General features: G+C 39.0%; 2 protein-coding genes across 8 annotated transcripts in view; both read left to right on the forward strand.

Annotated features, from left to right (window-relative positions):
* The window catches only part of LOC127451336 (NHS-like protein 2), a 126,964-nt gene extending 123,300 nt beyond the window's left edge, over positions 1 to 3,664 (forward strand). For all 6 annotated transcript variants that reach the window (XM_051715935.1, XM_051715945.1, XM_051715975.1 and 3 more), the window contains one exon: positions 203 to 3,664. In XM_051715935.1, coding sequence (XP_051571895.1) covers positions 203 to 524 — 322 coding nt within the window. In that variant the 3' untranslated portion in view covers positions 525 to 3,664. The remainder of the gene's footprint in view (positions 1 to 202) is intronic.
* A 1,103-nt stretch (positions 3,665 to 4,767) lies between these two features.
* Positions 4,768 to 24,362, forward strand: part of LOC127451395 (rho GTPase-activating protein 6-like) — a 53,858-nt gene continuing 34,263 nt past the window's right edge. For both annotated transcript variants that reach the window (XM_051716084.1, XM_051716094.1), the window contains exon 1: positions 4,768 to 5,046. In XM_051716084.1, the coding sequence (XP_051572044.1) occupies positions 4,954 to 5,046 (93 nt within the window). In that variant the 5' untranslated portion in view covers positions 4,768 to 4,953. The remainder of the gene's footprint in view (positions 5,047 to 24,362) is intronic.

Below are 24,362 nucleotides of genomic sequence, written 5' to 3' on the forward strand. Positions count from 1 at the left end.
TGATTCTGTCTGTCCAAAGTTACTCACAACTTGTTCGCAAAGGATATTGGTATAATGAATACATATGCAGATATTATTAAACAGATTGTTCCAGTCCTGGATGCTGATTGGTCAGTAAAGTGTTCCAGCCATGACAAAATACACAACATAGTAACAGCTATGACTTGAAACAACAACGTTTGTATTGTTCTACCTTTCCTAGGTCAAAAAGGAAAGTTCTTGGTCGCAAGGAACCAGCTGATTCTTTTGGAAGCAGGCAGTGTCTGGTTTCACCTGTGAAAAGCAGTAGCACAGACTTCCGAACTCTGGGCCACGGGAGCACACCTAGGTCAAGCTCACGGAATGAGAATTTCATGGCTCTTCTTCAGAAGAGGAGCAGCAAGGCCAGCAGTGGGACCCGAGTCTCTGCCATGGAGTTGCTGAAGAGCACAAACCCCCTGGCAAGACGAGTCACTGAGTTCTCCCAGTCACCATCAGATGTGACTGCAACAAACATATCCAAACCAGCTCCACAGGACCAGTGATTCCACTTGCAGAGAACCAAATGCTGGATATCAATATGGCTGGTTTTCTGTTATGCTCCACTGCCCATCTCGATGGTTTAATTTACAAAGACCTCATGCTGTTGGTAATGAAATGAGTTTGAGTTGTTGCTTTCAAACAAGGGGATCATATTGATGATGTAAGATGTGGAGCGTAATCTCTATGAAAGGAAACTGAGCCCACCACTGATATAAAATTCCGACATAGGTGGACAGATGTGCTATTCTGGAAATTTGAATGCGATGATGAAACACTTGAATGGAAGCTGACATCAAGAAATATTTTGAGACTGTTCACAACATTTAGCAGTCCAGTCTATATATGTGACCAAAACCAGCGCTGCCCATTTTGCAGTAGTTAACTAGAAAGTGTCCTAGTAGGTTGTGTTTTAAAAGACTGCACAAACTCACAGAAACAGGAGAGTATGACATGAGTCAGAACATACCACAGAGATTGTAAGCAAGGTCTGGTACCCCTTAAAATGAAGCACTTTCAACAGTACAGGAACTAGTTTACAAGACAAAAAGCTATATTTGTTATTTTCCTTTGTTTCTTTTTATGATCTTTTTTTTTTAAAAAGATATAAAAGGCTATATAAATGTCTTTTGTTCAAAGCTATATATATATATATATATATATATATATATATATATATACACACACACGATATATACGAAAATGTAACTTCAGACCTGCTTGATCAAAGCACGGACACAAAGCTGTCCATATCTGTAACTATTCTTTGGAAACAGCCTATTATTCTATAAGCTCACAGCACACAAGGGATTAGAGTGGTCAAATGAACCATCATCATGCAATAAAAATGAAGAATATCTATAGATCTTCCCACACTGCCAGAAGTGTAAACAAACAGGATATAGCTATGCTTGTGCACAACAACAAACCAAAATAATTTCACAAAATATACCTTTGAAAAGAAAATTTTTGGACAATATGAAATGAGAGAATAGCAAGGAAATGGACAGTAAATGTTACCACTGAGCCATTGGTTTGGCCTTGGCTGTCCGTTGTGTAAAATCTCTCAGGGGTTTCTTCGCAACTCAGGAAACCCATCATGGCTGCTGGTCCCAGTGTAGAATCTCTTCATAGAGATTTCACTCTACAACACACAAAGTATCAGGTAGAAGATTTGCTCCTTTGGACCTATGGATGGTAAAAGGAGACATGATACAGATATCTCTCTTTTGTGACTCCACATTTTTTCCCAGAAATGTCTAGGTATAATGACCACAATCCCAAATCATCTCATGAAGTTGCAACATGGTTACATTCTAATCCATGCCTAAGTGCAAAGCTTCTCACTTTACGTCCATTTCAGACTATGCATCAGACCTGCTTTTCTGTCGGCACTGGCAGTGAATGTCTGTAAATGTTAGGTGAGGCAAAACTGTTGTGTTTAGATTACATTTTTTGACCAAAAAAGAACATAGGACTTTTTTATTAATGGTTGACTTCCATGTCACTGCAAAATGGGATTGCAGATCAACATTTGAATAAACAAAGACTTTCAGACTTTAATCAAATGTGGTAATTTGCTCAAGGATGCAAGTAGGTCATCTGTGGTAAATTGATCAGTCATCACCTGTCATTATGGGATTTTTGGAGAGTACTACAGACAGAGGATCTACTACAGGCAGCTGCAGCTGCATTCAAAGACTGATTTCTCATACCATTCCATATGAAGCTCCCCTTCTTCATGTGACTGTGTTCTTCTGGCTCTCAATCAGACAATGGACCGAAACCTGGTGCTATTGAGCCAGAGTGCCCTCAGCAGTCCAGGAGTGGAAGCGCTTGGCAAAAATCTGTTCTAACTCTTGAACACATGGAGAATTTAGATGGAGTCTTGATATTCATCTTCTCAGACTTGTCGTTCAGGTATTCCGACAATATGAAAAGCATAACGTGAAAAAAAAGAAAAAAGAAAAGATAGAGACAGAATACCACCACATTCAAATAGTGTGTGACACTTGTTTTAAATATTTAGTGAATGAAAAAAAATATGACAACCAGTGTTTATTTGCCTTGTACTCTGGCGTGAAGCCTCTGTGTTTTTAAATGCCTTGGTATTGCACTTCCGTAGAAGTATTCAATGTTTCTTTTACTATTTTTTGAATTAATACTATAATATTTATCACTACTCTTGTGTACTCTGTGCTTACCCTATCAGTGTCAACATTACTCTCACAGGTACAAGCAGAAGAGAGAGGGAGGGACAGAGGAAGGAGATGGGTATAACTTGGGCAAAACAAAATAGAGAACACAAGAAATGTACCTTAGTGGACTGTTAGAAGCCTTGTGCGTCAATAATATACATCCCAGAGCGCCGTGTCCAGCTTCGACACAGCCGCTATGCTACTTGTAATGCAGCATCCATTAGAGAGAGATATACTTTATTATAATCACTTTAGTAGCATTTGACCCAGTGACATGACCGATAAAGGTATTCACCAAGTGTAGACAGATCTTTTAGAGAATTCCTCTCTAGAGTGTTTGGTTGCAGTTCTCGCACCTCACTCATGGAATTTCCCCCCCCCCCTCCAATTTTCGGTACACGGAGGAGAAACAAATCTGCTGCACAAAAATTAAAATGTGCCAAATAAGAGAGAAAAAAATGGACTACAGCAAGTGTTGTCCGAGGCTTAGCTGTCTCTCAGCCCCAAACAAATTTGTTACCAACCATCTGGTTGCTGCGAAGCGAAACCAGCGACTTTTAATGTCATAGTTTTACATACAGTTATAAATAAGACTGAGTAAAATATTCCAGTGTTGGATCAGCACAAAGGCTATCTCAGTAGTGACAGACTGCCAGAATGGGAAAAGCTTAAAAAAAAATAATAATAATAATAATAAAAAAATAATCAGATTTCCCTTATTCATTTGGAATAGAAGAAAGACAGGGTGGAAAGGCAAGATAAAACTGAGAATTATATTTTTGTTATTTTATCCTTGGAAAGACATATTTTAAAATCTGCATATTATTGACCTCACCCTCCAGCAGAAATGATGAGGTTGATGTGAGATCTCTAATCAGCTGTAGTATGTCTTGCCTATGTGGTAAAAGGTATATCATTAAAATAAATTATTTTTCTTGCATAACAGCCCTCTGCAGACTTTGTTTTTCTCTACTTAACACAATACACAGCTCTCAGAATATTCATATATGTTTGTACATTATATATTATTTTGTTAGAAGTCTGAATGTCAATTTATAGTCTCTTTGCAAGATAGAAGATTTAAGATAATCAGTATCCCACTTATTCCACAACAAACTTTATCACTTCCGTTACAAGGAGAAACTTGAGTAATACTGCCCCCTAGTGGGTTATTTTCATTCGTCTGCTGTTAATTGCTTGTTAAGCTCTTACCTACATGTAAGCAATCAAAACTGGCTAATAATTATTCTACAAGTTTGTGTAAAATGACATGATTAAAAGCAAACAAAGAAGAAGAAGAAGAAGAAGAAGAAGAAGAAGTTAAGGGCAGTATTGTACTTCATCATCCATACATCATTTAGAGTGACTGTAGCATAGCTTTCAACGGGCTTGACTGTGATATCTACCAGGACGAGGGAAGTAAGGAAAGTTCTCAGAATGTCAAACCTTCTTTTGTCTTTCTATGTTCATCCATCTTAAACATGCATCTTGCAACCTTCTGCATACTGTATAACATGCCTTTTTGTAAATGTCATCTAAATAATAGGGAGTCGTTCCTGAAATGTGTTAAAAATGCAAACTATTGGAAATGTCTGAAAACCCTCCAGACTAATCATTGCTTCTTTTTTTAAGATTATACACTCACTACAGAGAAATGAAAATGTGATCATCTGCATCACATGACTGCTAATTCCTGTATTTCTGTCAGATCAAAAACTTTAGGAGTAAAGTTCAGTTTTCTCACTGCAATTACTGCTAAGATAAAAGCGAGACAGACTTGAACTGACAGTTCCTCTGTAACCTTCAGACTGTTTTATGGCATGATAAATTAGAATGGAAGGATAATTCTGAGTTGATCCCAGCCGCCGGGACAGCCCATACTAAAGCATTCCCAGTGTTTCCTATTGCTGCCTCAAAAGAAGGTTCATCAAACTATGAGCTGCCACTGGCACATTTCCTGTTGTTGACAGTGCTGTGCTGCGTGTAGGGACTCACATTTTATCAGCTGAATTACAGACACTCATTCAAAGAGCACCCTTTCACAGGAAGAGCCGCTATCACTACTCAGATACACACACAGAGGAAGCACTGACACTGAACCTCGCACCATTGCCCCATAAGCAAGAGTTGCTCCACTAATGGATTGACTCCATATATCAAGAGCTTGACTGATGAAAATAGTGAGCAGTTATTTGTTGTGTTTGCACCTGATCTGAGAGTCTACCCCGGGAGTGTAATGGTTTTGTTCTACATGGGATCGGATAAACACACATCTACAGTCATGCAGCCTGAGGACCCTGTTCGCCAGGACATGCAGTTTTACTATGTGGTAAGTAGTTTTATTCGCACATTTTTGGTTGACTGAACATTTTTGCTCTTAAAACCTTGAAACTCAGTGTTCTGCAGCACTTGTGCTTTACAAACTGGAAATACAGATGAGAAAAGATGTACAAGTTTCATTGCAGGTTCATTATTCTGTAATTTAAAGAATTGTAAAAGTACATTTACTTTTAGGTTTATGAAACTGTCAATGCACAGTGTTTCTATTTTCTTTCTAAGGCTCATATACAGTGGCACATGCTTTTAATAATGCGCCCTACTGTAAGCAACCTGCATAGGGGTTGTTCCACTGAAATATTCATTCTCTTTTTACACATTAAAAAAATAAATAATTGAAGTGTTACGTATTTCAATCTCATAACAAATTTCCAGTAAATGTATTTTATTTTGTTATCTTTAACTAAATAAGATATCAACAAAACGAAATATTTCTAATATTTCAAATAATAAAATTTTGTTAAAGATTACACAATTTAATTCGATTAATTTTTTTTAGAAAATTGAAACTCGTAAATCTTAAAAATAGGCTTATTTTTTTATTTTACTTTTAATTTTTATTTTTTAGTGTATTTTGTAAGGAGAAATTAGAGTAGCATTAATTATTAACATTATCTGTATTAATCAGTATTAATATCACCCTTTTGGGGTTAGCATGCTATTAGCAAGCTGCCCATATAACTGCACTTTGATCCATTTGATCTTAGGTGATTTCCAGAACCATTTAAAAAACTAATGTATAACCAATGTGTGTTGTACAACTAAGTCAAGACACTTGCAAGAAAGTTGAACTGAACAACCCTAACAACAAAAACAAAACTCTTATATGAATTATATGATCATAATTTTATGATCATAAATGCATAGTCATTAATCACTAGTTACTTAATAGCTAATTATGTGTACCCCAGCTTGGCTATACCTTTAACATGTCAATCGGAATGTATTTGTACCTTATCTGTTCCTCAAAAGTACATATTAGCACCTTAAGTGTCTTGTCTGTACCTAAAGTGTACATATTAGCACCTTAAATGTCTTGTCTGTACCTAAAGTGTACATATTAGCACCTTAAGCTGTTAAAAAGGTACAGTGGGTGGACCTTTGAGGGTACTGCCCAAGTGACAAGCTGTTGTACCTCTAATGGTGAAATGTTTACTCATTTTTACGCACAGTGAATGATAATCTTGGCTGGCTATGCAAAAATCACAGGTTCATTCCTGGATATGCATGCCCCATGAACTGAAAATCTGGCTGCTAAGAAAAGACTTTAGCTGTTGTCCCTGAAACACTTATACCCAGGGTGTTCCTCGAGAACTGTCCCAGCAATGTGAGCTCTATTAGTCTCTTTGGGTGAAAAGTTTCTGCTTAATGAGAAGTAATGAAGTTTAAAACAGACAATATTAGAAGATTTATTAGATTTTTCCCCAGTTGTGCAAAACCAATCCAAAAAGCATGACACCTTTTAAATTTGACCCAATATAGTCTACACACACAATCATTTTGTAGCTCTTGAGTCTTTTCGTGAGTAGAATTTGATTGGAAAATGATTCCAAAACAAATTCAATATTTTCTTTCATGCTCCAAAACAGTGATTATTGAAAAAGTGCAAAGATTCGAAGAAAATGCAGTGAATATTACCCAACATCTTGGACAGTGCGATGTAATAAAGACCATATGCTGCTGTGAGGGGCGGTGGAGGGAGGGGGTACCCTCCTATTTAATTCTGCTGTCAGAAAGATATTCATCAGCATTCATTAAAAGATAAACATCATGTGAAATAAGACAGGTGCAAAACCAGCATTACTGTAGACATTTGCGCTAATTAATGCTGCAGAATCCCACAGCATGTCACATTACATACTTTATTTGCTCTCAGTGTTGGTTACAAAATAAAAATTAATCCACTACAAATTAATAATTACTTATTTATAACTGTAATCATATTACTTTCCTAACAACTTCATGGAAAAGTAATCACATTACTAATTACTTCTAAGTTACTTTCTAAAATACTTTCCACTCAACATATTCAAAATAATGTCCATTTCCTACTTGTTCATTGTTGCACACAAGTCATACACTCAGTACTACACATTTCTCTTTTATAATGACTTATTAATGACTCTTCAGCTGTCACAGATATTCAAATAGGCATGCATATTCAAACATGCATACATATGAACATAATTCATGTTTTAAATATATTCTAAATAAATATTTTTTTATTATTATTTGTAACCCAGTAATGTACGTCAAAGTAATTAAGAATCAAGAAATTATCACATTGTAAGAGCACATTATCATTGTAAAGAGCACAGGTTTTTCATTATCCATAATGTAATTAGCAATGGCGAACATGCAAGAATATATGCTTATTGGATACAAAATTGAGCCAACAACTTTCATATAAGCTTCTGAATAATAATTGAAGTCATTCCTTTGCGCCAGACATTCCTGCGGCTTTAGTCAGGATAAACAAATCTATGCAGGATTTCAATGCATGATCAATGAGTGGCACATGTGGGTTTGAAACATGCGGGTTCTCCACATAATGCTTTATAGATGTGTCCAACGTAATTAAAACATACAGCTAGAAATGCTTAAAAACTGGGGTATGGTAACACTGGATAATCTTGCCATTAGACTCGGAAAAAGTAAAATATTTGCTGGAACTGAGACAACTCTAGAAAACTGTTGGAATGATTGGAGCCAGGCTGAAGAGGATTAGATTGTCTGTGTGTGTCCCGATTTATAGTTGAACCAATAAAATTAAAATGAAAACAAAAAGTCACACAACCTGTCTTTTTACAGGGGTTAGAGAAAGAGGTTTAGTCTCACAGATATTAGAGTGATCCATTGTTCAAAGATGGGGCTCTTTGTGTTATGCCAGCTCCCTCCCAGTCTTCAGAGTCATGCTACAGTACATGAAAGCTTGTCACAAACTTTTCCTCAGTTCCCTCATCACATGACCCAGAATGTTTCCATCTGAAAGGTTTTAATCATATAAGATGGATGAACATAGAAAGACAAAAGAAGGTTTGACATTCTGAGAACTTCCCTTACTTCCCTCGTCCTGGTAGATATCACAGTCAAGCCCATTGAAAGCTATGCTACAGTCACTCTAAATGATGTATGGATGATGAAGTACAATACTGCCCTTAACTATGATTTTAATTAGAAATAACTGCATTATCTGGGGAGATCGGTGTGTTTCTCTTATGTGAACAAGCCATTCTGTGGAATGTAATAAGAAGTCTTGACTTCATTGGAGAATCAGCTTAAATCCTCTCTGTGGTTTGGAAGTGTGGCTTAAGACCTTTGAGTTGCATCACACATCATCAAACGTTGCCAGAAATGTTTCAAAACCTTGAATCCTCGGGAGAATTCACAGCCATTTGGAGTATCCTCAGATGGATGAACCAAGTGAACCAAAGTGTTTTATAGACTGTCATATACTCATAAATGCATAATTTTAAAGCTCAAAGCAAATTCAGGCTTCTTGATTTAAAGTTGCACTGCATTTTCAGACGGTGTGTCACCAACCCATGTGACAAGCCCAAGTTAAATCATTTTATGTGTTGTATTAAACTTGAAGTAAATTGAATGGAGAGAATTATTTACTGGGACAGCAGAGGTAGCCACCAATGGAGAGCAAATTAAACTGTTATGTGAGCAAAGGGTCAAGAGGTAAATTCATGTGTAATTGGAAAGAATTCAATCAAGACATATTTAACAATCATCACCGGTACCTGATAAAGAACGCTAGGCATGTGTAAATCACCATAGCTAATCGATTGGCTAATCAATAAAAAGCAGAGAGTCCTTTTCCAGAGTACGTATTGCTTGGTGCCTTCAGCAAAACTCTCATGATGTCTGTCATGTCTGTGACCCAAATATGCTGCTTATATGGCAAAATTGATTGTCGATGCTATATCTTTATGTTTGTTGGTTACAATTACTGGTCATGAACATGACATAAATTAATCTGTTCTTACATGATAACCAGACATTTGCTAGTTAGGGTACAGACTGTTACCTGTGGTGTCTGACAGGTGCTGACCACTAGATTGAGCAACAGACTGGTCGGCTGCTGGAGACTGGACAAGATTGTCGATGGTCACAGGGGACCAAAAAGGCTCGAAAGTCACCAGGGCCTGGACGGACTCATCAAGTACAGGGAACCGGGCAGGTTCGTCGACAGCCTCGGGGAACCAGACGGGCTCGTCAACAACCTCGGGGAACCGGACGGGCTCGTTGATGGCCACCATGGTCAAGAGCACTGGCAGCGACTGGGAAACGGCCTCCATGGCCGTGAGCACAGGCAGTAACAGGGGAATGGCCACCATGGCCGTGAGCGCTGGCAGCGACTGGGGAATGACCTCTGTGGCCGTGAGCACAGACAGTGACAGGGGAATGACCTCCGTGGCCGTGAGTGCTCGCAGTGACAGGGGAACGACATCCATGGCCGTGAGCGCTGGCAGTGACTGGGGAATGACCTACGTGGCCATGAGCACAGACAGTGACAGGGGAATGACCTCCGTGGCCGTGAGCACAGACAGTGACAGGGGAATGGCCACCATGGCCGTGAGCGCTAGCAGTGACTGGGGAATGACCTCTGTGGCCGTGAGCACAGACAGTGACAGGGGAATGACCTCCATGGCCATGAGTGCTCGCAGTGACAGGGGAACGACATCCATGGCCGTGAGTGCTGGCAGTGACAGGGGAATGCCCTACTTGGCTGTGAGCACAGGCAGTGAAAGGGAACGACCTCCATGGCCGTGAGCGCTGGCAGTGACTGGGGAATGACCTCCGTGGCCATGAGCACAGACAGTGACAGGGGAACAACCTCCATGGCCGTGAGCACAGACAGTGACAGGGGAACAACATCCGTGGACGTGAGTGCTCGCAGTGACAAGGGGACGACATCCGTGGCCGTGAGCACTGGCAGTGACAGGGGAACGACCTCCTTGGCCATGAGCACTGGCATTGACAGGGGAACGACCTCCTTGGCCATGAGCGCTGGCAGTGACAGGGGAATGCCTTACTTGGTCGTGAGCACAGGCAGTGAAAGGGAACGACCTCTGTGGCTGTGAGCGCTGGCAGTGACTGGGGAATGACCTCCGTGGCCGTGAGCACAGACAGTGACAGGGGAACAACATCTGTGGCCGTGAGTGCTCGCAGTGACAGGGGAATGACATCCGTGGCTGTGAGCACTGGCAGTGACAGGGGAAAGACCTCCTTGGCCATGAGCACTAGCAGTGACAGGGGAATGACCTTCATGGCCGTGAACACAGACAGTGACAGGGGAACGACATCTGTGGCCGTGAGTGCTCGCAGTGACAGGGGAACAACATCCGTGGCCGTGAGCGCTGGCAGTGACAGGGGAACGACATCCGTGGCCGTGAGCGCTGGCAGTGACTGGGGAATGACATCCGTGGCCGTGAGCGCTGGCAGTGACAGGGGAATGACCTCCTTGGCCATGAGCACTGGCAGTGACAGGGGAACGACCTCCTTGGCCGTGAGCACTGGCAGTGACAGGGGAACGACCTCCATGGCCGTGAGCACAGACAGTGACAGGGGAACGACATCCGTGGCTGTGAGCGCTGGCAGTGACTAGGGAATGACCTCCGTGGCCGTGAGGACAGACAGTGACAGGGGAACGACCTCCATGGCTGTGAGCACAGACAGTGACAGGGGAACAACATCCGTGGCCATGAGTGCTCGCAGTGACAGGGGAACGACATCCGTGGCCGTGAGCACTGGCAGTGACAGGGGAACGACCTCCTTGGCCATGAGCACTGGCATTGACAGGGGAACAACCTCCTTGGCCATGAGCGCTGGCAGTGACAGGGGAATGCCTTACTTGGTCGTGAGCACAGGCAGTGAAAGGGAACGACCTCTGTGGCCATGAGCGCTGGCAGTGACAGGGGAACAACATCTGTGGCCGTGAGTGCTCGCAGTGACAGGGGAACAACATCCGTGGCTGTGAGAACTGGCAGTGACAGGGGAAAGACCTCCTTGGCCATGAGCACTGGCAGTGACAGGGGAATGACCTCCATGGCCATGAGCACAGACAGTGACAGGGGAACGACATCTGTGGCCGTGAGTGCTCGCAGTGACAGGGGAACGACATCCGTGGCCGTGAGCGCTGGCAGTGACAGGGGAATGACATCCGTGGCCGTGAGCGCTGGCAGTGACAGGGGAATGACATCCGTGGCCGTGAGCGCTGGCAGTGACAGGGGAACGACCTCCTTGGCCATGAGCACTGGCAGTGACAGGGGAACGACCTCCTTGGCCATGAGCACTGGCAGTGACAGGGGAACGACCTCCATGGCCGTGAGCACAGACAGTGACAGGGGAACGACATCCGTGGCCGTGAGCGCTGGCAGTGACAGGGGAATGACATCAGTGGCCGTGAGCGCTGGTAGTGACAGGGGAACGACCTCCATGGCCGTGAACGCTGGCAGTGACAGGGGAACGACCTCCATGGCCGTGAGCGCTGGCAGCGACTGGGGAATGACCTCCGTGGCCGTGAGTGCTGGCAGCGACTGGGGAACGACCTCCGTGGCCGTGAACGCTGGCAGTGACTGGGGAGTAGGAGCCCTTCTCCTCCTCCTCTTCCGGATGGCCGTAAGCACTGCTGTGGGAGTACTTCAGGCGCTGGCTCGTTGACCGTGGCAGGTGTGGGTGCTGGCTCGTTGACCGTGGCAGGCGTGGGAGCTGGCAGCGGCATGGGATTACTGCCATACCCTACAGTGTAAGGGGGGAATGTGAGCCTCAAAGCATAGTCCATGAACTCAGCCAAGGAAAGATCACACCTGCCTCCTGGCAGACATGATTTCACTGGCTCGTTGAATCCGAACCGATAGAAGTCCTTGAGTTCAATATCTCCCCAATTAAGAACTTGGGGCGAGACTGCAGAACTGCTCGGTATATTGCTCGATGGTCCCCTCTCTTTGTTTGAGATCAAGCAGTCGTAAAGCCGCTAGATCCATAGTATCGGTCAGTTGTTCTGTAACGTATACAGGAACGAGGCGAGAGAAGGAGGATCTATGTGCAGGCTTTTAATAAAGAACTCAAAACTCAACCACGGAACAAGCCATTACATCCATGAAAGGAAAACAACTGACAAAGACAGAGAGAACAGGAGGGCAATATATACACAAGAACTAACCAGGTTAACAAGACACAGCTGGGATCAATCAAGGAGAACACAGAGAACAGAGACACAACAAGGAAAACACAGAACTTCAAACTAAAAGTCTAAATCTGTCTAGTGACCTCTAGTGGCCGCTAGGGAGAATGTCCCTCTTACAGTAGGTTTGCACAAGAATGTGAAGTCAAATTTTTTGACTTCAAAAAAGTTATTTAACATTCCCACCATAATTGCCCAGGAAAATAACTACTCATTCAACACACATTGACCTTTTGTGACAAAATGACCCAATGGCGGGGTATATATGGGATAAGTTATTACAGTGAGAACATGCCATGAAAAACATATTACAGGCTTTTCAGCAACATTATGGTGCAAAATAATGAATAAAACAGCATAAAAATACAAAAACATTAAACCATTGGTTTGCCGAACAAATTCTCGGTGTGTACTTACTGAAATTTGAAGCACTGCCCCCAGTGACCGAATCAGGAAGTGTTGTTGAACGTATGGGCATGTGTGAGCTACAGTTTCTGGGGAAACCAAAATCGAGTTGTAAAACAAGTTGTTTTTAGCTGGAGTAAAAATTTAATCTTAGAGAAAAAATAGATCCTCTGATTCACACTAATCACTGATTATGCAAACACAATTATTGTTTGAATGTAAATGAATACATTGAATTGTTTAATTGCAGATTTTTAAACTTAGTTATCGTAGAACATATTTTAATACATATTAGTCTGCATAATCAGGCTTGGGGAGTAACGGAATACTTGTAACATACTTGTAATCAGGATGTAAAAAATGTGTAACTGTAATCCGTTACAGTTAAATAAAAACTCAACATATTCAGGTTACAGTTACATTTGGTAAACATTTGGATTACTAGCAGGATTACAATTTTCAATATAAATATATATATATATATATATATATATATATATATATATATATAAAAATCCTCCTGACATAAAATGATAAAGACCGCTGCTTGCTTTATAGTGGTACAGATATGATCAGATGCACGCTCCAGATTTCTTCTGGTTCTTTCTCGTGACTTACTGTCGCATGTGTAAATAACACCTGTCTCACATCAACACTGCGCTCTCCAAAGGAGGTCAAACCATTAAAAGGGCTGTTTCATTGCAATGGCCACTGGAGAAATATAAAAATGTTTGTGTAAATTCCAACATTCTTGTCACTTCAATGGAGAAAAAGGAAACAACATTACAGTTCAGTGCAACTTATACCTACCAGTTGTGAAGATGCAGTGATTTTCCAAGGACCCGATATATAATTTAAAGAAGCATTTAAAGGTAAGACCCATACGGAAATCATGTTAGCTAGAATAGCTAAAATGAGTCATAAGTGTTCCCTAATTTCGCCGTCAGACTGCCTTTTGACGGCCCAGCGAACGGCCCGTATTCCGGGACACCGGACGCATACTGTCGAAACTTTAGTGTGACTTCTCATTTCCATCTTAACTTCAGTTGAAACTCTAAAATTGTACTCTGAAATGCGTTCATGTTGTAATGACAACAGTAACTGAGACAGCATTTATTTATTTCTTTGTTAAAAAACAATCCAGATTGTACGCATGAATACCGAATTAATTGAAAATGGATTTAAGTTAATGCAATGGATAATTTATCTGATTTTGATACTTATTAAAAAGTATCGTTAAGAAGTTCATAAGTATGGGTGAAGGAGAAATACTGGCAAATGTAACATCTGAAAACTAGGAATAAGTAAATCAAGACACTAGGGATTTAAATAGGTTTAAATCCATTTTTATCTATTCTTTAAAACAAGATTTTATTTTTTTTAAATATTTTATTGTTATATTTTATTTATTTTTAGTCATTAAAATCCTCCTTAAACATAAACAGACACACCCATAAAAGTTAGCTGGTGATGTTTGACTGTGGATCATGAGCAAGCAGATGACAAACACTGGAGGTATTAATAATAATAATGATGATGATGAGGAGGAGGAAGATAGCCTGTGATCTTCTTATTGCAGTCAGAAGTTAATGAATGGTCAGTGCCAATTAATCTACATGCTAACTGCAATACATGGCAGAATTCAGCTTTGTAGTGTTTTTGAATCTGAGATATATCCTGTCAGATTTTGTTTAATGTTAACCAAGACATAATTCAGTGCATCTGTTCTAACTGTATTTGCTTGATGAGAAAATAAACTATTTTCTGTAACAGATCAACTGATTTGGTTAAAAATGTGAAGTTGTTCTACATTTGAACATATTCTGTCCCTGTTGTTCATGTTTTGTTTTTTATTATACTGTATATAATAATAGCTACATCACTCATAACATTATTCAAATACAGTTTGTTTGCATTCAGAAGGCATGATTAAAAGTCTTTGAGAAAATATTTTTTTTTTGGGATGCCTCCTGCCATTTTTCACTTACCATTTACACATACTATGACGTAATAGCAAAAAATGTGTCTACTTTTTTCTTCCAGAATCACTGGTTTTTTCATTTATCACAAAATGCAGATCTGAAATGTTTGTGGCACTCTAATGTATTTTAGTCATCACAGATGTGCTCGTCCATAGACATTCAGTCTCATTTTCAGTTCATGCACCACCTCCATTGTTTCATCAAATACCTCGACCTCTGAGTGGCCTAGAAGATCAATCTAAATCTGATATTCTCCCCTTTGTGCTGATATTAATTATTTTATCACCAATAGTCGATAACATATATTTCTGATGATTTGTTTAGCATGCTTTTCCTGCTGGACTGCATATTTTGTTCTGGACATCTAAGATATAACATTGGATTATTCACCCAAGCAAGCTCACAGACAAGTAAAAAATGGCTCATTTTATAGAAAACTGCCTAAAGTAAAAGTCGATATAAAGTTTTTGGTTACTTGGGGCTTACAGCTGCAGTGATTGGCGCATAAAAAGATGTTTGTATTTGATTTCTTACAGAAATCGTATTTCACTTTGTGATTCTTGTGAAAATTTTTCGTATTGTGGTATTAGCAACAAAATAATTTTCCTGAGAATGAGAGCTTTTATTTGATATGTGACTTGTCTATTTAAATGATATTTGAAAGACTTTTATATTCAAATGTATATTTCTACCACATTACCTCTAGGTGGCGCTTATTTGCAACATGGATGTTTTCAGCCCTTATTTTTTTATTTTATGTAACATACATACAAAATTGGTATTCTATGAAAAGTTCAGATTCTAAGCTTTCAAATGATACCACATATGCCTGATTTATGTATCCAGGGACTTTAACGTTTTAAGCGTAGACTTATTTTGCAAATTACCAAGGACAAAGTTTCAACGTGAAATCATGCATCACCTCTTCCACAGTTTGAAACAAGAACCTTTGTGTTACCAGGTCACATTTTGAACCACAACACTACCACCACCCCATTCCATTGTGGATGTCAATCAGTGGTGGTTGGTGGTGGTTCCTTCAGCATAATGAACCGGAACAGTAGAGAGCTGTGCCAATGGGTGGAGAATGTCCTGTTTAGAGAAGCATGCCATCCTTGTTGCATGTTTTTGTAAATGGTATTTCCTCTGCATGACCTCTAGGGATCTTTAGAAGACGAGATTGCAGTTATAATAAAAGAGAGAAAAGATGGGAGGACTGAAAGGATGAAAGGAAAAGAAAATGAGACTAGCTTTAATTCATGTTATGTAATCTGTCCTCCTGAGAGAAGAAATGAAATCATACTGTGCACACTGCTCCACATACACACACACACATTGAATTTCTAATTAACAGTATGAAGTGATTGCTAGATGCCAAGTTAGTATTTTCCTAATAGTTTTGCATGGACCATTCTTCCATGCTGCACTGGAGCTCAGATTCCCTGATGTGACGCTTGTTCCAAACCATGAATCAAAGTTGTCTAAAAGACATAACAAATGACTTGTTAAGTCTGACAGGCACAGCTCGCAACACAGCAGATGTAATGTGTTGATCAATCGATATCAATCATTACAACTCCAAACTTACAGTTGAGATGCTGAATGCACATAGAATGCCGACTTGCTACTTTTATTGTAAAAAAAAAAAAAAAAAAAAAAAAATCCATTGCACCAAAAGGAAAAGTATCCCCAATTTTGTTACATAAAATCAATAAATCAGCCACAATGCTGAACACACACACAACCCATGACGATTTAAAAACTTTACAGCTCAAATAATGCATATTTTAACAAAGTAATTCATGTGCTTTTGTAAAATTTTAAGTTTCACATATTTGCCTTTAAACCTTTAAAAATGGGCCCCATTGACTTCCATTGTAAGTGCCTCACACAACCTCGATTTTTGATTCTTTTTTTTTTAAGAAAACGAGGGACAGGGGCCTGGGTAGCTCAGCGAGTATTGATGCTGACTACCAGTGAGTTCGAATCCAGGGTGTGCTGAGTGACTCCAGTCAGGTCTCCTAAGCAACCAAATTGGCCCGGTTGGTAGGGAGGGTAGAGTCACATGGGATAACCTCATCATGGTCACAATTAGTGGTTCTCGCTCTCAATGGAGCTCGTGGTAAGTTGTGCATGGATCGTGGAGAATAGCTTGAGCCTCCACATGCTGTGAGTCTCTGCAGTGTCATGCACAGCAAGCCACCACGTGATAAGATGGGGAGAAAAGGGGATAAAATAAAAAATAAAATAAAAAAGGAGGGACAAGTTGAAATAATTGTTTTTGGTAATCAACATTATGCCTGTAACACTTGGGACATTAGCCACTAGAGGTCACTAGGTTAAGTTTAATACTCTTTGTTTGAAGTGCTGTGTATTCCTTTTCTTGTCATGTGATATCATGTTTCCCTCATGTTCATGTGTCTTGTTCTCATTGTTTTATTGTCTTATTAACTTGTTATCAGTTATGTTTTGTTATTGGTTCCTGTTTAGTAGTCTTGTTATCTTGTTATTAGTTAAGTCTTGTCATTGGTTGTCTTTGTCATATGTTCCCTTGTCAGTGTATTTTAAGCCCGCATGTTTGCTATAGTCCTAATTGAGTATTGTTGGTTGTAACTCTTGTTTCCTTGTCCAGTCTATCAGGTTCTTAGTCAAGCCAAGCCTAGTCATTTATGTGACCAGCACTGTAAATAAACTGCACTTGGGTTCACACTTCAGTTACTTCGTCTCCATTTGTTCCTGTCTTCAGCCTGCCAGAATGTTACAATGCCACAAATGCTGTCAATTGAGCTTAACTTGTATTGAACCCAGAATATTCCTTTAACTGGCCTCCCTTTGCTGAGATTACAGCTCTCCAGACACTGGTCAACTTAATTCTTTTCCTTCCAGTATCATATTTTTATTATCACTAAATAAAATTTGTGTTGACCTACAAAACCAATTCCAAGCATTTATGCATAAGCCTTTAATTAAACTGCAAAATGTTTTTAAGATAATAAATCCAGTCAAGCATATCCAAATTTGACTGGTGTAACTGAGGCAAATATGTTTAAGTAAATTTACAAATGAGCTCACCTCTTTTTATTGTGAGTTCATTTCTTGAGCATTTAGAATTTGCATAACTTGGTGCCCTGTGTTTAATTCTTTGAGGTATAGCTAAAACTAGCTCTTTTACCCAGAATTTGCTTGGTCACAGTTTGTTCTGTGAAACAGTTTTATGAAAACTCCAATGATTATTTGAAATTAATTGGTGTATGGTAGCCTAGTTCCTAATCCATAACCATAAATATGTTTGTTATTCATTGCAATTTACTGAGACATCCTAACAGGTTAGATATTCAACAGAGGTAATGTTGTTTTGACTTCAGAGTGTGATGTACACCAAGTTGTCATATCAGATGACTTGACACTACAGAGCTCAGGTAAATCTAAGCAATGCAGGTTACTGATTATTTTTTTAATTTCTTGCTTTTTGTTGAGTGGACTGAGATAAAATATCTACAGTGGAATGTGGATAAAATATTAGTAATTATTATGAATGGGCAGTGTTTTGAAATCCTTGTTTTAAGTTTTCATTGATCATTCATTTAGATCCGTGGTAACACTTTACAATAAGGTTCCATTTGTCAACATTAGTTAACATGATCTAACAATAAACAATACTAATTAAGCATTTATTAATCTTAGTTAATGTTAATTTCAACATATAGTAATACATTTTTAAAATCAGAAGTATTTGTTAACATTAGTTAATGCACTATGAACTAACAACAAATGAACAATTGTATTTTTATCAACTAACATTAACAGATTAACCAGTGATGTAAAAAATATATTCTTAATTGTTAGTTCATGATACCTAATGTTTTAACTAATGTAAACGAATGGAACCTTTATTGTAAAGTGTTACCAGTTCTGTTTTCTTCTGTATATCTGTTAACTACAGCAAGAAAAGCCCAACCTTTGCTTTGCTATATTTGTATTTGTAACACCATTGTTGATGATGGTCAGGATGAATCAGGCTTTACCACTGAAGGGTTTTAGATCAACCCATATTATTGTTGAGCTGCATGAAACCTGAGCATTACTCCAAATATTCACTCTCCACCCAGTGTCTGTTGATATGCATCTTCTTATTGCAAGAGAAAACAAACACAGTACCCTCATTGACCAGAGCTCTCTAAACATGGATCATTTCCTCTCTATCAATGTGCTGCAGTGTGAGCACTAGTCATAGTTTACTTTTCCCCTTTTAACATGTCTAGACAGAACTCTGTATCAGGTGTAACAACAAGAAAATGTGAATTTCATGATAAATATAAGTGTCAGGCCAATGTTTGTTGTTGTACTGAAGATGTCTGATAATATATACTGTATTTATTCTCTAAAACAGACATGTTGAAAGGTTTGGTTGTTCTAAAAGTGCATATTTATTGTTTATATCATTACATTTAAATGCTAGTGAAAAAAAGTTAATGTGGATGACATTAATTTTGTGACTTGACAACTCTGACCTGTAAGGGGCAGTGCAGTTTAATGTCCATAGTAGGCTTGCACTCTTATACCATAACAGACATCACAACCAATAACCTTACTATCTATTGACTTATTTCTATTAACAATATCAAACTGATAAGATTAAATTTGTACATTTAAATCTGATCTCATAAATCAGAATCAGATTTTACATAGTCATCTTGAGAGTGACAGTGCAGTCTATAAGTTTGCATCACTCTTCCTGACTTTTCGAACCATCCACACCGAACCTCGCATACACTGGATTTTACTCCTGCATGTCCACTCTATTGGGACAAGTCTGTCCCTAGTTCCTATTCCTGTCCATCCTGCATCAGGGTCATATGATCCTGTATATTCACCTAACACCACCAAAACAGGAAGAGGGCAACCTTGATGTCAGGGTCAGAGGTCAAACACATGAAACTGATCAGCATTCTCTCTTCATGGCCGGATATGAACATTCTTGTGTATGGACAACCGCTGGGACAGTGGTCAATTATTTTTTTTTTCAGTGGAGAATGAGATTCCAAAGTTTGCGAGAACCATCTGTTTTTCATGGAGTTCAACAAGTGCTTCTGCCAATGATTTATTGGACCTAATATATAAACACAAATCAAAATGAAATGTTCATTTTTTATTTTTTATTTTTTTTTTTTTTACTAAAGCACGTCACTAAGGATGAATTTTTTATTAATCTCACACAGTCCTCCCTTAAATCAGCCAAAAAGGGCTTCTTAGCACCCTTCAAAGTGATGAAGGATCTTTTGGCAACCCTGATTTTGTGAAAACAGTATGATTGTGGATGGATGGTATAAGTGATGAAGGCATTTGGACTGTGTGCTCATCTCTGATGGAGATGGAACAATTCCCGGAGAGCTCAAGCCCATCCAAGCCCTGCAGATGGTAAATTAATTGCAAATCGATGACATACTGCACACAGCCTCACAGGCCAAATACATTATCCTGCACTCCACATTTATCAGCCTGAAAAGCTATGTCTCCTATAGGTGGCACTGTAATTATTCTAGGTTCACATTTGCTTCAAAGACTTTGTTTGAACCTTGTGCCTGTGTGCGCCTCAACAAGATAAAGATAACCCTAACTGGTATGTAAATCCAGCTACAGTATATAGGGTTTTACTTCAAAAGTTCAATTCCAGAAATGCTTGTTTTCTTAAACAATGGGTTTATATGATGGTTTCAAACACCTAGTTCAGAACTGCCTTAAATTAGAATAATTTTTGTGACACAATGTCCTGCTTTGTCTTATAAGGTCAACGTCATTGCACTTTTTTCTAGGGCAATGATGGTGGAAATATTCAATAGCTTTTTTGTAGTCACAACTTTAATGTACAGTATGTGCCCAAACAGAAATGAAGACTTAAAGGAATATTCTGGGTTTAATATAAGTTAAGCTCAATCGACAGCATTTGTGTCATAATGTTGATTACCACAAAAAATAATTTCAACTCGTTCCTCCTTTTTTTTTTTAAACAAAAAGCAAAAATCGAAGTTACAGTGGGGCACTTACAATGGAAGTGAATGGGCATATTTTTTGGAGGGTTAAAGGCAGAAATGTGAAGCTTATAATTTTATAAAAGCACTTACATTCATTCTTCTGTAAAGTCGTTTAAATCGTCATTGGCAACAAAGCTGTAAAATTGGCTATAACTTTACACAAGAAATGTTAGCGATTTTGTCACACTACCATCACGTTAACATGCATATTGTTTATATCTAGTGACAATAAAAGTTAGTATTTTTACGTATTTTACTGATTGGCCCCATTCACTTCCATTGTAAGTGCCTCACTGTAACCCAGGTTTTTGCTATTATTTAAAGAAAAAATGGGACGAGTCGAAAGCTGTCGATTGAGCTTAACTTGTATTGAAACCGGAAAATCCCTTTAAAAATAAATGTACCCTAAGAAATATACACAGGAGTAAAAAGTGTGACAACTAGCCCCAGTTTCATCTATTACTTCTTGAAAGGTGTATGGGTATTGAATGTCCAGGCTTAAATGAAGACTTGTCCGGTTGCTACTGACATTTCATATGTCCAGGAGATCCTCACAATTGTGCTAAACCTGTCAGTCTGTCAGCAAGCCGCACAGAGGTACTCTAATGGGATCATTTGCTGAGCCGTCAGGCGCTGACCAAACAAAGATCTCAACAAATACACACTTGCACTCAAAACTCGCACATACATAAACAATGGGGTCAAAAAGATTGAGACATTAGTGAAAATGCTTCTATTCTCCATTCTATTAAAAAAACAAATTATACAATTATATTATCAGTATAACAATTTGAGAGAAAAGTTGGATTGAACAATTAGCATGAATTTCGTAGTATTTCGTATTTCCCCCTTTTGCTTTAATACCAGCATTCACTTGAGTTGGCATACTTGACATTACGAGTTTACGCAAAACCTGATGATCCATGTTATGCCAGCATGATTTGAGAATGTTCCAAACAGCATCTTGTGTGCTTTAATGGATGACAGAAAGTCTGACTTTTTGAAATCTGAAACATGGTCATTGTCACAAATTTGCTTACATTTGATCTGTGATCTATAAATAGTGCAGGATCATACAGTTAATGTTTCTTTTTCATTTTACAGTTTTTTTCAATTGCTAACAAGCATCGGTCAATACTGAAGTCACATTGTCAAAGCTCTTCACACAGTCAGCGAAACAGAAGTGTATGTGGACCAAACTGTGAATCATTTTTCATTGCTTTCACACAAAATACATTCAATGACAACATTCTCCAAAATCCATGAACTCTTTTCTCATTCATACTCCACCACCTGCAAAACTAGGTCATGTGCAGCACGTTTTCAAATGCTAACACACTGTTTCCACAACTGTTAAAAGCACATTCAAAACAGAATGATGGCAAATGTCGTGCATTTCTGCAGTGACCAGATTGAAATATATTGAAAATCTTAGCAGAATATTTAATCCTTCCAAACACAGCTGATTGCAGTTTCAGCTGAAAGCCTACCCAAGTGTCCTGTTTTTAGTCTCATTACCAAAGAGACAAAAGAGGACGGCTTCGAAATGATTTACTGTAGTTTGGAAACATGGATCAAGGAGGACAGGTTGGTGGGGAAAGAAGAGTGGCAGGGAGAGGGCGAATGCATGGAGGGCAAAGGAGAGGAAGACCAAGAGCGGTGGCCTCTGATGAGATAAGGGCCACAATTATTGACCATGTTGTAAGCCATGGTCTCTCTTTGAGAGAGGCCGCTATAAGGGTGCAACCGGATCTGCAGCGTTCAATAGTTGCATCAATAGTACAAATTTTCCTGCAGAACAACAGGTGAGATGTGCATTCTTCAATGATAATTGAACTATGCAGTATGTTCACATTTTTACATGTACTGAAATTTTGAAATATATTGATTTTTTTCTATTTTTCAGTAGGATCCAAAGGTTAGAATGCTATCAGATGCGCAGGAAATTGCCATTGTTGAAGATGCATGTTGGTAATGCAGACTGTATGAAGAATTTTGAAAAAGTGGCTTCAGTATTGACCAAGACATAACATGACTTTCTTTTATACATTTCAAAATTAAACTTAGAAAAATACAAGCTTTGTTTATTTTCAGGTTTAAATCCATTATTATTATTATTATTTTTTTTAAACATTTAGATTTTCAGACTTTTGTGACGCCACTGTAAACACTCAGAACACAAGGAGACACGCTCACACAAAAGATGCCTTGTGGCTAAAAGGTTACTGTGAAAAAGTGGAATCTGTGTAACAGATAAAACTTAGATCTGTGAGGTCAGCACAATGTTGAAAGGTCAAGCATTGATTTGTTTTGTTGTGCTCATCACAAGGTAGCAGCTAGTTTGTAAATGTGTGTGTGTGTGTGTGTGTGTGTGTGTGTGTCAGAAAGCCCTTTACCTCACTCTTTCTCTTTTTTCCTCAATAACTTTCCCACCTCTGTCGCTCTCTCTCATCTTTATTCTCACGCTTCACTCTTTAACCTTCCTTTGTATCTGCTTTCTGTTTTATTACTAGCATTTCTGAATAAAGAGTTTAGTTCCTTCAAGTAACTTGCACATTGTGCAGCTGCGTATGAAGACTCTGTCTGGTGCCTTTACAACAATGTGTGTTGTGTATATGCAGTGGCCCCAAAACGTATTTGGACACTTAAGTCACACTAAAAATGTTTTACAAAAAATGTCAATGCTTATGATAAAACATTTTTCTTTACATTTATTTTAAAGAAAGACAGCACAAGCACATTTTTCAAGGAAAATGTTTCACAGAAAAAAGTCTGTTTGGTTTCAAATGATTAAACAACTGATGTTCTCAACTGACTTTTTCTGGTTGTCAAACATAGTGGAACATGTTCATATTTAATGTGATGAACTACACTTGCGTTAACTCTGCTATAGGACACCTGTGTTAAAGGGATAGTTCACCCGAAAATGAAAATTCTCTCATCATTTACTCATTCTCATGCCATCCCAGATGTGTATGACTTTCTTCTGCAGAACACAAACATTTTTAGAAGAATATTTCAGCTATGTTGGTCCACACAATGCAAGTGAATGCTGACCAGAACTTTGAAGCTCAAAAAAGCACATAAAGGCAGCATAAAAGTAATCCATAAGACTCCAGTGGTTTAATCAATGTCTCCTAAAGCGATCCCATCAGTTTTGCGTGAATTAGACCAAAATGCAACTCAATTTTATTATAAATCTTGACATCAGCAGTGTCCTTGGCGATCATGATTTCAAGCTCGATTACACCTCCTATAGCACCATCTGGAGCTCTGCATAAGCGTCAAGCACCTGGAAGTGAAATCGAGCTTGAAATCATGATAGTGCCAACAGACTGCAATGGCAAGATGTACAGTAAAAATTTTGGTATGTTACATTTTGATCTGTTCTCACCCAAAATCGCGGATTAAACCACTGGAGTCATATGGATTACTTTTATGCTGCCTTTATGTGCTTTTTGATGTTTTGGCCACCATTCACTTGCATTGTATGGACCTACAGAGCTGAAATATACCTCTAAAAATCTTTATTTGTGTTCTGCTGAAGAAAGAAAGTCATACACATCTGAGATGGCATGAGGGTGAGTAAATCATGAGAGAATTTTCATTTTTGGGTGAACTATCCCTTTAACTTGGTACTGCTGTACTTCATATATCCACATAAAATGACTTTGGGACCAGTTTATTAAAAATA

The sequence above is a fragment of the Myxocyprinus asiaticus genome, chromosome 2 (genome assembly GCF_019703515.2).
Source record: "Myxocyprinus asiaticus isolate MX2 ecotype Aquarium Trade chromosome 2, UBuf_Myxa_2, whole genome shotgun sequence".
NCBI classification, from domain to species: Eukaryota; Metazoa; Chordata; class Actinopteri; order Cypriniformes; family Catostomidae; genus Myxocyprinus; species Myxocyprinus asiaticus.